This window comes from Miniopterus schreibersii, assembly GCF_964146895.1.
Source record: "Miniopterus schreibersii genome assembly, chromosome: 1".
NCBI classification, from domain to species: Eukaryota; Metazoa; Chordata; class Mammalia; order Chiroptera; family Miniopteridae; genus Miniopterus; species Miniopterus schreibersii.
The window spans coordinates 134132799-134145148 of NC_138101.1; the positions used below are offsets into that span (position 1 = coordinate 134132799).

The 12350-nt window shown below is 51.6% G+C and overlaps 1 protein-coding gene across 2 annotated transcripts; it reads left to right on the forward strand.

The window, feature by feature from the left end:
• Positions 1-1325: 1325 nt before the first annotated feature.
• On the forward strand, positions 1326-12025 carry AJUBA (ajuba LIM protein). Of its 2 annotated transcripts, XM_081137302.1 has the most exons (8): positions 1326-2733; positions 5957-6058; positions 7725-7792; positions 7917-7979; positions 9149-9279; positions 9363-9414; positions 10104-10172; positions 10563-12025. In XM_081137302.1, the coding sequence occupies exons 1-8, from the start codon at positions 1704-1706 to the stop codon at positions 10686-10688; spliced, it is 1641 nt and encodes a 546-aa protein (XP_080993428.1). In that variant the 5' UTR covers positions 1326-1703; the 3' UTR covers positions 10689-12025. The 2 variants fall into 2 exon arrangements, with proteins under 2 accessions (XP_080993428.1, XP_080993429.1); XM_081137303.1 differs by lacking the exon at positions 10104-10172 and having other exon boundaries at positions 1444-2733; positions 10563-10789.
• The last annotated feature ends 325 nt before the right edge of the window (positions 12026-12350 follow it).

Sequence of the window (12350 nt, forward strand, 5' to 3'; positions counted from 1 at the left end):
AGAGGCTGATTCTCAGGAAAGATGAGGTCAGGAAAACAATGCAGCTAGGACAAAGAAGCCAAATAGTTTGTGCCAAATTAATTTCCCAAAAGATACTAATCTCCTTTCCTTCCCCATTCCGTAAGGCTACGGTGTTTAAGATGTTGAGACAAAAATAATCTGCATGACTTGTTTGCATATAATTTTCATACTCATTTACTACCTAAATACAAAGGAGTCATTTTTGTTCTCCATTCTACTTCCTCTGTCCCTTGCTCCTGATGTGTTTGTTAGTCTGGACAAAATCAATTGGCTGGTATTTAATTGGATATGTTTAGCTTTAACCACGGTTTCTTCTTTTCCTTATTCTTGATCCTTCTAGTATGGCCAATGTCAGCCTCTTTTCCACCCTGATCATTTTCACTTGCTATCTCCTTTAAATGACATTTCTTTTCTTTCTCTTAATACATACTCTTTATCACCAATCTCCTGTGGGCCAACCAAGGGGGAGGCATTCCCTAGCTCTAAAACCAGACTTTCTATCCCATAGTCACCTGAAATATTTGCTAAAAATCTCATTTCCCAACACCAGGGGGTGTCTGTCTATCCCTCTATCTGTCCTAACCTGAAGGTAGAAATTAGTTCCAAACTTTTTCCTCCTTTTACATAGACACTAAAGCTCCTTCCCTCTCTAAACAGAGCTTTGGGTTCAGGAAGTGGTGCTTTTTATTGCAGTTTATCTCTTTATCTCTCGTTTTCCCTGAACTTACACAAATTTGTCTTTTTCTTAGTCTGTTTATCCTTCCGTCTCTGTACCATCCACAATTCCCTTTGCTCCCTTTCCTTTCACTACCTGTCTTCCACTACCTCTCTATACGGGCTTCCTCGCCTTTCTGGGCTCTACCTAGGCATCTCTGAAAGTCTTTATGTATCTACCTTTCTTCTTGCTCTCTGTCCTTCTCTTTATGGATCCCTCCCTGTCTCACTAATTCTGCATCAGTGTCTCATCTTTCCCAGTCCCCACACTAGGGAAAAAGTCCCGGTGTTTGTGCAGAGCAAGCCTCGCGTTGTGTCGGGCTGGACCAAGACATTCCATAGTGCCCTTCCGAGCATTCCAACTGCAAACAAAGAGTCCCACCCTAACTTTTTCCTGTCCCAATTATTGAGCGATGTTGTAGCAACTGCCCAAACTTGCCCTCCTCTCCTTTTCTAGTGGCGGATCTCCACCTCCATAACAGTTAGCACCAGCTCCCACCTCCCACCGCCCCATTCAGCACACCAGAGATCCCTGCGCAGACACCCCCTCCGTTTCTCGTGCACTCGGTGCTCCGCCCCTCCAGGAAAGTAGATCCGGCCAGGCAGACAAAAGTTTGGGAGAGAAGTTCGGTCTGTGCTGAGTGTGAGAGCGAGGGGGGGCGGGGGTCAGGAAGAGTGGGACGGCAGGGCAAGTGGACGCGTGGACGGATAGACTTGCAGACGGGACAGCCGCAGCCGTAGCCCCTTCAAGCCCTGCTTAACCCCTGATGCGTGGGGGGATGTAGCTCCTCTTGCTGGGGGATGCTGGGGGGTTCCTGGCGCCGGGCATCGGGATCACCCGCTAAATCCGTGTGCCTACCCAGTGCCCCTAGGGAACCGGAGTCCGGCAGCGGGAGAAAAAGAAGCAGCTGCGGAGACGCTGCAGGGTGCCGGGCGGGGAGGGGGCTGGAGGCCCCAGGCCTGACGGCATGGAGCGGTTAGGAGAGAAAGCCAGTCGCCTGCTGGAGAAGTTAAGACTCTCGGACTCCGGCAGCGCTAAGTTCGGCCGCAGGAAGGGTGAATCTAGCCGGTCTGATGGGACCCCCGGGCCGGGCAAAGGGCGCCTGAGTGGGTCGGGGGGACCTAGGAAATCAGGGCCCCGTGGAGCTACCGGGGGACCTGGGGATGAACCGTTGGAGCCAGCCCGGGAGCAAGGCCCCCTGGACGCTGAGCGGAACCCGCGCGGCTCCTTTGAGGCGCAGCGCTACGACGGCTCCTTTTCCGGAGGTCTGACTCCCACCCGGGCCTTGCCTCTACCTCAGTCAATGACCCCAGACTTTCGACTGGAGACCACGGCCCCAGCTCTAAGCCCCCGCTCTAGTTTCGCCAGTAGCTCAGCCAGCGACGCAAGCAAGCCGTCCAGCCCCCGAGGCAGCCTGCTGCTGGACGGGGCGGGGGCTGGCGGAGCCGGAGGTAGCCGACCCTGCAGCAATCGTACCAGTGGCATCAGCATGGGCTACGACCAGCGCCACGGCAGTCCCCTGCCTGTCGGGCCATGCCTGTTTGGCCCGCCTCTGGCAGGGGCTCCTGCGGGCTATTCCCCTGGAGGGGTGCAGTCCGCTTACCCAGAGCTCCACGCTGCCCTGGACCGACTTTGCACTCACCGGCCCCCGGGGTTCGGCTGCCAGGAAAGCCGCCACTCGTATCCCCCGGCCCTGGGCAGCCCTGGGGCTCTAGCCGGGGCTGGAGTGGGAGCGGCAGGGCCCTTGGAGAGGCGAGGGGCGCAACCCGGACGACATTCGGTGACCGGCTACGGGGACTGCGCTGCGGGTGCCCGATATCAGGATGAGTTAACAGCGTTGCTGCGCCTGACGGTGGGCACAGGTGGACGTGAGATCGGTGCCCGTGGGGATCCCTCGGGGATTGAGCCGTCTGGTCTCGACGAGCCGCCGGGTGCATTCGTTCCCGAGGCCACCCGACCCCGAATGCGGGAGCCGGAGGCCAGAGAGGACTACTTCGGTGAGTGAGAGAAATGGGTTAGGGAAAGAAAGGGACCCGTCACCACATTCTGTGCCTCACTGACCCGACGGCCCAAATTGCCGGCGCCAGGTGGTCGGAGGCGGAGACGCGGGGCTAGGAAAGGCTAGAGGGACTTCCCCTTCCCAGTGGGTTTCAAATGGACCAGGGGCTCCTTATCCTGCTGAATTCTAATCCTCCCTGATTATCTCGTGAGCCCCAGTTCCCCAGGCTTTAGAGTCACGGTTTTTCGAGGCAGCAGGCCTCTTTGGGAGGGGGCCCTGGGGCAGTGAGAGCATCCCCCATTTTGCTCCCCCCTCGGTGGCCGTGCCCTTGCAGGCTTCCGCGCGCTGAGCCCCCACACGGGGCCCAGGCTCCGCCCGCAGGAATTCGGGGAATTCGCTGGGGGGAGGACAGGACGGGCGGGCGGAGTGCATGCCGGCTCCTGTCCTGGCGTTCCAGGTGCCCGCGGGCGGGGCGGGCCGAGCAGCCCTGGGCGGAGGGGTGGGGTGCGGCGGAAGGGGGGGCGGGGGACTGCTTCCTAACACGCGCGGGGTTGTAGCTGAGGTTGGGAATATGGAACTAGGGAGTATGAAGTGCTCTGGGTCAGAAAGCAGGGACCCTACTGCTGCTCGCCCCGGTCCTGCTGGCTTGGTGCGTGCTTGGGCACTTAAGCAGAGACCTGGTGGTGTCAGCTTCTATTTTCCCCACCCGGAAGTCAGGGCAGAAGGTATATCCATCCACCTTTGCACCATCACCCGATGGATAACCCTGTGTAACTGCCAGAATTGGCCATAACCTACTCAGTTTTGGCTATAACCTGCTCAGAATTCAGGCTAGAAGTTGCCTCTTACTTTGCTGCTGCTGTTAAGGAAAACTCGTCGTTATCTCACTCCCCCCCCCCCAACGTGGTTATCTTTAAGAAGTATTGATTGATTTTATGGGGGGATATTGGGGTTTTGAAATATATTTGAGCCAAGACCTGCAGGCATCACTTCACTATATAAATACTAATCTGATTGTGATAGGAAGAACAGGAAGAAGTGGAGGGCTCACCCCCAGGGTTATGGGCCTCTTCAGTTTTCCAAGCTTCTCCTCACCTTTCTCATCATCCCTGTTCCTGCTCTAGACCTTTATGGCTAGAAATGTAAATAGGGAGACAACCCCAGCCAGGGAGGGAAGGTTGGAGAGGAGGTACAGAGGTAGCAGGGCTGCAGACTGGAAGGGGCCTGCCTGGTTCTACCCAATATCCTTTTCCCTCTACCCTTAGAGAGGAAACCCAGAGCAGAAGCTTTTGTCAAGGGACACTAAGTAACAGGATCCTTCTTGAAGTTTTCTTTTGAGGCCCAGGAGAAATGGCTGTTGGGTGGAAAGAAGTCTCTTTGGCTAAACCATCAGAGCCAAAAGGAAAAATGAACTCAGAGTACAATAAAATGGCAGGAAGAATCTAGGTGTGGATATCTGGGTTAGAGGAGGTGAGGTAGACAAGCCTGAGCAGTTTGCTCTTGTCTTCCCATAACGTCCAAGGCTTCCCAAAGAAATGGCTATGACTGGGCCCCCCGGGTATGGCAATCTTGGGGCAGATCTCCACTCCCATGGGGAGGCCACATTTCGACCCCAGAGGTAGGGGCCTCTTCTCCCTGTGGGTCAGGTTGCCTCCTCTGACAGAACCCCCAGCGTAACTGTACCCTCATACTCCTGCCCTTAGTAGGGGCCCTCTTCCTTGGCTACAGATTTGCCCAGCTGCCAGAGAGTGGGAGCAGGACAGGCCTGGGCCCATCAGTTGCTGCAGCTGCTGCACGGGCTCCCAAGCCTCTGGGCAAAGACTGGGATGGGCCCCAACAGGCAAGGAGTGTGGCAGTGTGCCGAGGGGGAGAGGTGGGGCGGGGTGAGGCCAGCCCGTTGGGATCTGCTCCCTAAAGACAGGCCCTCACCCTCACTCATGGGCCTGGAATTGGGGAGTGGAGGGAGGAAAGAACACACCCAGGAAAGGTGGGTGCCAGAGCCAGGTGTATGTATTTTAGGGGTGTTGGGGGCGGGGGGAGCCGTTCAGCTCTGTCCCTCCCGTGATAGAAGATGACAGGGAGACATTAGGGGTTCTACCACCCTTCCCCCTCTTCCTATGCAACCCTTCTGGGAACACACCCTACATTCTTAGCAGCCACCTCCCTACAGGAGTCATGCTCACATGGTCCCCTCTGCATAGGTCCCACTGCTGTGCCAGATCCTTCTTTTTCCATCCTTGGAAGCCTGGAGGTACAAAGCAGTGAGAAGTCATTCTGTAGCACAGGGGTGGGGAACATCTGGGCCAAGGACCACGGGCCGCAGGCTGCATATGGCCAGCGAAATCATTTGGTCTGGCCCTGTCAAGGCAACCGCAGGTGGGACTTGAAATTCAATAAATCTAGGAGCTTTATTCATAGCTAATTTTTAAAAATATTTTTTATTGATTTCAGCAAGAGGAAGGGAGAGAGATAGAAACATCAATGATGAGAATCACTGATTGGCTGTCTTCTGCATATCCCTCACCAGGGGATAGAGCCACAACCTGGGCATGTGCCCTGACCGGGAATCAAACCAGGATGTCCTGGATTGTAATAGGTCGTTGCTCAACCACTGAGCCATGCTGGCCAGGCTGTCATAGCTAATTTTTAAGTTGACAATTTTGTATTGCCTGCAAATGATGATATAAATATCCAAATGGCCCTTGGCAGAAAAAGGGTTCCCCACCCCTGCTGAATACAAGCTCATTTTACAGATGGAGAAACAGGTCCCAGAGAGGCTTTCTGGGCCTGGCCTTCTCTAGGGAGTGTTTTTGAGTCTGGTACTGGGCCCATATGGACTGGCATCTCTGATTATTTGTCCCACACAGTACAACAGGGATCATACTTTGCCTGCTTAGTCTTTTCTCCCCAGTAGGAAGTAAGCATTTGAAGGCCAGGGACCATATCGTTGACTTTCCTCCAGTTTTCCACAGTATTGAGCACAATATTTTTGCTAGGCACAAAATAGATGCTCATAAAATATATGTTGATTAATAAATAAGAATGGATCTGCTCAGCCAAGACCTTGCTTCGTTCCATTTCTCATTATCCTCTTCCCAGAAGGGAGCCCATCAAAGGGAGGCTCTGACTTGTGATACTCTGGCACAATCAGGAAAGACCGGGAATCCCAGGTTTTGAGCAGGGGGAGTAGGATGTGATGCTGACAACATCTCTCCCCTCAGGCACCTGTATCAAGTGCAACAAAGGCATCTATGGGCAAAGCAACGCCTGCCAGGCCCTGGACAGCCTCTACCACACCCAGTGCTTTGTCTGCTGCTCCTGTGGTGAGTGCTGCCCCCAGACCTGGACCAGGGCTTGAGGCCTCAAGCACTCCCCACACATGTACACAATCATGAGTGCCTAGGGAAACAGGAGCAGAACTTGTGCCTCTTCGTTTAGTCACAGAGCAGCTGTCCCCACCATGTGTCTGGACCTTCACTGCTGCCCCACCTTCTCTTGCTTCCCTTTTCTGTGCTCCACCTGGCTCTCCCACCCCCATGTTGGATCTGCATTCACCCCCATGTTGGGTTTGCTTTCCCCAGTCAGTCTTTCTTCTGTTCAGCGTCTTTCCTCTCCTCTGTTCCTTCCTCTTCTGCCTCCCAGCTTGCCCAGCCTAGACTCCTGCCTGGCCCTACAGCTTCTTCTCTGTGGGGTTTGGTCTTGGGCAGCAGAGTTGCCTAGGGCGACAGTGAAAGACTGGAATGTAGGAAGGGTGGGGGTGGGCTGAGGGAGTGGGGAACCGTGGGGGGCAGAGAGGGGGGTTTTCTCTTGGCTGGTCAGAGTTCAGCCACCTCGCTAGAGTGCAGGCCACCGGACCATGCCAAGCTGATGACATCACGCTCCAGGAATGCCCGCTGTTAGCTCAGGGGAGTGGGGGCTGCTCCCAGCGGCCTTAACTCCCCAGCCCTTCCCTCACGTCCCTCATTACCTCCTCCCCACTGCTTACCCACTGATTCTTTTGCTAAACCTTTAATCTCCTATCTCTGCCTGTCTGACTCCAGCACTCAGCTTTTCTCTCATCCTCCAACCCCCAGCCTCTGCCTGGTTTTCTTTAGGTTCATCTATCTGTCCGTCCTTCTGTTTATAGGGTCTTTTCCGGGTATGTCTTTTTCCCGCTCTACTCCCATGTCTGTGAGTTTCCAGGTCAGCTTTTCTAAACCACTGGGCAGAGCCACAAGTGGAGATTTTGATGAGAAGAGGGCAGAGGTGGGAAAAATGCCCATTCTCCACTCTGGTCTCATTCCTCCCCCATTCCTGACCATTAAGATGCTCTGGAGGAGTTCCTAGGTGTTAGTTACAGGGGAAATGGCCCTGCCTTGTCTGCTCATAGAACATCCTGAGCTGCCTCTGACCCTGGACTGCCTCTGCCTCTGGGTCCCTCTAAGCTTGGGGAAGCAACTGAGTGCAGCAGGAAAGGGGACCAACTTTGTTCCCAAACAAAGCACTTTGTCCTCAGCAGTAACTGCAATAAGTCCTGACCTCCGTAGAGCCTGTCCCTAGAGGGAGACACACAAAGCTAGAAAAGTAGGATAGCTATGTTCAGGCAAAGAGGGCAAGGCCTGTGACAGTGTGATCACTCTATGCACATTGTATACCACCTTTTTCAGAGCTCCTTTAACCAAGTACTCCAGCCTGTGGTTGGCTTTGCTTTCCCAGGTGGTTCCCCATGCAGCAGGCACTGGGAAGAAGGCACTTGTTTAAGACAGGGTCATAGAAAACTGTTAAGGAGACAGGAGCTGGAGGAGTAGTGAGCAGACAAGAGGGGAGATTGGCAGGAATGAGACTAAAGCCAATTGGATTGTATCAGATGGGATTTTTGTGTGGGAAGGGAGGAGGATAAGCACTGAAGTCCATATTTAAATATATCACACAACACTGGAGAGCAGTAAGTGGGGAAGCCCTGTTCCTGGACACCAGGATAGGCTCCAGCCCCTTCTCTGTTGCTTCTAGGGCGAACTTTGCGCTGCAAGGCTTTCTACAGCGTCAATGGCTCTGTGTACTGTGAGGAAGATTATCTGGTGAGTGAGAGGGATTCCCTGGGCTTAGAATTGGCTCCCACAGTGGGACCCCTTTCTTGGTGGTCCATTGGGGTTCCATCCATCAGGTCATTCTCAGCTTATAACATCTTCCCTTGGTCTCTAGTTTTCAGGGTTTCAGGAGGCAGCTGAGAAATGCTGTGTTTGTGGTCACTTGATTTTGGAAAAGGTAAGCAAAATGTTTTCAGCGGAGACTTTACGAGGCTGAGGGGTGGAATCGGGCTAAATGAGTACTAAGAAAAGGTAGGGGGGGGACACCTATTATCAGATGAGTCACTTTCATCTATTCTTTCCCAGAGCAGCTGTTTAGAGTGGCTTCTCTCTGCCTCTGAGATCAAGTCTGGACACCTAATCCTGCCAGCCCTAGACCTGTGTAATCTGGCCCCTCCTTAATTCTGCAGGCACAGCCTGAGCCTCCATCTGAGCTAGGAGTATGGGGTTCTGGGTCTTAACTCCCTTTCTGCTACTGGCTAGGATCAGTTGGAACTCAGTGGGGGTTTTTTTTCTCTAAGAAAGAGGGATTGGATTAGATCAGTAATTCTCAGCCCTGGCGGCCTAGCAGATCACCTGAAAAGTAAAGAAAAATGCCAGTGTCTGGGTCATCACCAGACTTTGTGATGAATACGCCTGAGTAATACTTATGGGGTGGGATCCAGGCTTTGATGGTCTTTAAAAGCTCCCTGGATGGCCTTGGTAGGTGTGGCTCAGTTGGTTGGAGCATCATAATGTATACTGAAATGTCATGGGTTTGATTCCTGGTCAGGGCACATACCTGGGTTGCAGGTTCAATCCCCAGTTGGACAATCAATGTTTTTCTCTCTCCCTCTCCTCTCCTCTCTTTCTGAAATGAATAAAAGCATGTCCTCAGGTGAGGATTTAAAAAATAAAAATAAAAGCTCCCTGGATGATCCTTATGCAGCCAGGGCTGGGAACCACTAGCCTGGGTGCTCTCTAAAACCTTTTTCAGGGTTTCTGCTCCCACTTTTTTTAAAAATTGATTTTTAGAGAGAGAGGAAGGGAGAGGAGGAGGGAGAAACATTGATCTGCTGCCTCTTGCAAGCCCCCCACCAGGGATTGAGCCCACAACTCAGGCATGTACCCCGAATGGGAACTGAACAGGCAACCTTTCCTGTGTGGGACAACACTCAGCCAACTGAGCCACATCGGCCAGCGCTCTGCTTCCACTTTAAGACATCTTGGTCCCCTCACATTTCATAGCATTGTTCTGGAAGGATAGCAGGGGGTGAGTGAGTTTTGTGGGAGAAGCAGGGAACATCATGGGTAGCTGGAGAGCTGGAACTGGAAGGAGACTGATTCTCCTCCCACTCCATGAGCCAGATCCTACAGGCAATGGGAAAGTCCTATCATCCAGGTTGCTTCCGATGCATCGTGTGCAACAAGTGCCTGGATGGCATCCCCTTCACAGTAGACTTCTCCAACCAGGTGTACTGTGTCACCGATTACCACAAGTGAGTCCACCCCTTGGGGTATGGTGTGGAACTGGGCTCAGGGATTTCTGAATCTCAGCTCATCTCTGCCCTCTCTCTTTCAGAAATTATGCTCCTAAATGTGCAGCTTGTGGCCAACCCATCCTCCCCTCAGAGGTCAGTATGCCTGGGTTCTCCTGCAGGGCAGCCAGTGCTGCTGCCTCTGGGGAAGGGATGGGACATGCTGCCTGAATTCCCACAGGATGCTTTGGTGGTGAGGAATGTACTCTGTGAAGATTCCCGTGTGACTCTGCTCTCAGGGTTACCACCCTGACCCTAACATCCGGGCCTGGACATGTCTGACAGCCTTACTGGGCCCAGAGTTTGTTTCTTCTCTCCCAGTTCAGAGGGGGAGACTTCCTTTGAGGTCAAGGTCACCAGATCCCAGATGTAGGGGCTAGAAAAAGGTGGGAAAAACCCCCAGGGCTAGTAGGAAGAGGTTAGAAATGATTTATGCTCTGTGTGTTGAGGTGCCTAGCCAAAGCCAATTAGGAACCAGACCCTATTGGACCTCCTTGTCCCCAGCTTAACCTACTTTATTTGCGCTGCCTGCCCCTTTCCCTTCCCTCTGCTTCCCCTACAGCTGGTAAAGGTAGGTAAGGCCAACCCCCTGGAGCCAAAGAAAGGGAGGAGGAAGTTCCAATAGGATTTGCAAAGCCCATCTGAAAGCTACAGATGATTGCAGAGAGGCTCTGGGGAGGCCTTTGCATGATTTTCCCATTGGGGTGGGAGGGGCCTGTACAGGGGAGAGTGGAGTTGGGATTGTCATACTGCTCTCATCCCCATGGGTGTCTGCATTATTTCAGGGCTGTGAGGACATTGTGAGGGTGATATCCATGGACCGAGATTATCACTTTGAGTGTTACCACTGTGAGGTGAGTGTTGGGGGCCAGGGCTCCTGGAGAATTGGAATGGGTCCGGGGGAATAGTCAAGTACTAGAACTTGACTATAGGATAGTGTAGAGCATGGAACACCAGGAAAGTGCTCTGATGTATCTCCAATCTCGTTCTCATCCTCCAGCAACTCTCTGGTCCTAGTTGTTTAGTCCTTTCTGAGTAGGGCCTCCAAGTATCCATTGGAAATGGGAGCCTCTCATTCTTCTGTACCAGCGACACCTGGTGTCCAGCTGAGGTATTTTCTCAGGTTTCTCTTTTGGGAGTCCATCCCTTTCAACCCACCCTGTTTTCTTCTAGTCATTAGAAGTCTGGTCCTAAGATGTCCAAGGTGCCTGGGCTGAGGTGAACTAGGTGTCCCTTTTCCCTAGGACTGCCGGATGCAGCTAAGTGATGAAGAAGGCTGCTGCTGCTTCCCTCTGGATGGGCACTTGCTCTGCCACAGTTGTCATATGCAACGGCTCAACGCTCGACAGCCCCCTGCCAACTATATCTGAGCTGCAGTCACTGCTGTTGCCATCACCACCATTGATAAATTCCTCTGGCCAGTGGGCCCCCCGAAACCAGCTGAGGCAAAGGATGTACTTCACAGGCATGGCGAAAGAGTCCTTCGGGGAGGGCCCCAAGAGCCAGAGACCCAAAGATCATGACATTCCAAATGGATTGTGGAGGAGGAACCTTCCAGTTACCATAGCGGGGGTGACTGGCCTTTTTCCACATGTGTAACCTGTGCTATAGCATATACTTAAGCACACACAGGCAGGTTCCAATACACTCTAAAGGTTGGATTCTAGTCTATATCTCCAGTATATGTCTGCATAAATCAAGCAATGTTCTGGTTCTGGATTATAGGAAGAGAAGAAAGACATTGTGGAAGCTCCTGATTGTTTTGTACCCCAGATATGGGGTCAGCCAGGTTCTTACCACACCACTGTATCTTGTTTCTGTGTCTAGATGAAGAGGTTGACCTTATTAGTGAGATATTTCTTGGCCATCTTCTTTCTAAGGACTAAGAGAGCTGCTCACCTCTCTGCTGGGAATGGAGACCCGCTCCAGGTGGGCCTGCTGCCTATATTGCCTGTTTCTCAGGGACTCACATGGGCCTGGGAAGACTAACTGGGTGCCTGTACTTTGTTTCTCTTTTCCTCAGCTGGGGGAAGAGGTAATAAGTGGGTCTCTGGGTATGAAATTGCTTGGGGAGACGTTTAGGAAGCTTCAGGCTATTCATACTCCCCAGGTGTAAGTGCACAGAGCCCTCCTGCTCAGTATATGCACCCATGGGCATATTCTCACACACACCTACTCACTCCCTTCTTCTCAGGTCACTCTTACACTTGGTTCCCTAATAGTAGCTCACTACTCCAGAGCTGCCACCTTTCAGAGGGATCCAGGATTACATCTACTGAAACCCCAAACTCTGAGGTTCTGGGGAGCCAGAGTTACAAAACATTTTGACTTGGTTCTAGTTAGTTTTGCTGAAATCCGTTCACCTAAAGCTAGGTCTTTTAAAACCAATTCACCGAAAACCTGTGTGTTTAAAGTTCGTACCACTGCCAAAAGCTCAAATCCCTTTTGGGTTTTTTGGGGGTTTTTTTTAGCCATTTAGGTGTTCTATTCTTTTTTGTCATGCTTTGGGTATTTCAAGGATTTATATCTATTCATCTAAGAATACTTCTGAGTTATCAGCAACATAAATTTATCAAATTTGCAGCACTTTGTAAATGATGAGACTGCTTCCTCCTACCTTTATGGGTATCTCTTTTTATGTTATCTACTTTTAAAACACTTTTTTAAAAAGCTTGAAGTTTCTAGCAATAAATGTAATTGGTACAGACGTTTTGGTGTATCATTTTTTTGTTTCTTAATCCAATATTCCTTTACAAATTAGATGCCTTGGAAAATGTAACGAAGCTCAATATGATATGCTTTGGTCTAACTTCTACATCCATGCTGTTAAAATGCCAATATATTCTAAGCAAATGAATAGGCATGTGGCATATTCAGTTGACTAACAATTCAAAGTTATACAGACAACCTCAATAAAAGGTGAAAGGGTGAACGCTAAATCCTTTTGAAAATGCTGCAGATTTGATAAATATTTATTTTAGACTGATTGCCTCTAGGTAAATTGGTTTTAGGCAAATTAATCTGATAATCTT

Excerpts from the sequence above, each read along its gene's own strand:
- AJUBA (XM_081137302.1), top strand. The coding sequence starts at position 1,704 with ATGGAGCGGTTAGGAGAGAAAGCCAGTCGCCTGCTGGAGAAGTTAAGA. Across the intron at positions 7,793-7,916 it reads ACTGTGAGGAAGATTATCTG|TTTTCAGGGTTTCAGGAGGC; the intron begins GTGAGTGAGAGG and ends CTTGGTCTCTAG. Across the intron at positions 7,980-9,148 it reads GTCACTTGATTTTGGAAAAG|ATCCTACAGGCAATGGGAAA; the intron begins GTAAGCAAAATG and ends TCCATGAGCCAG.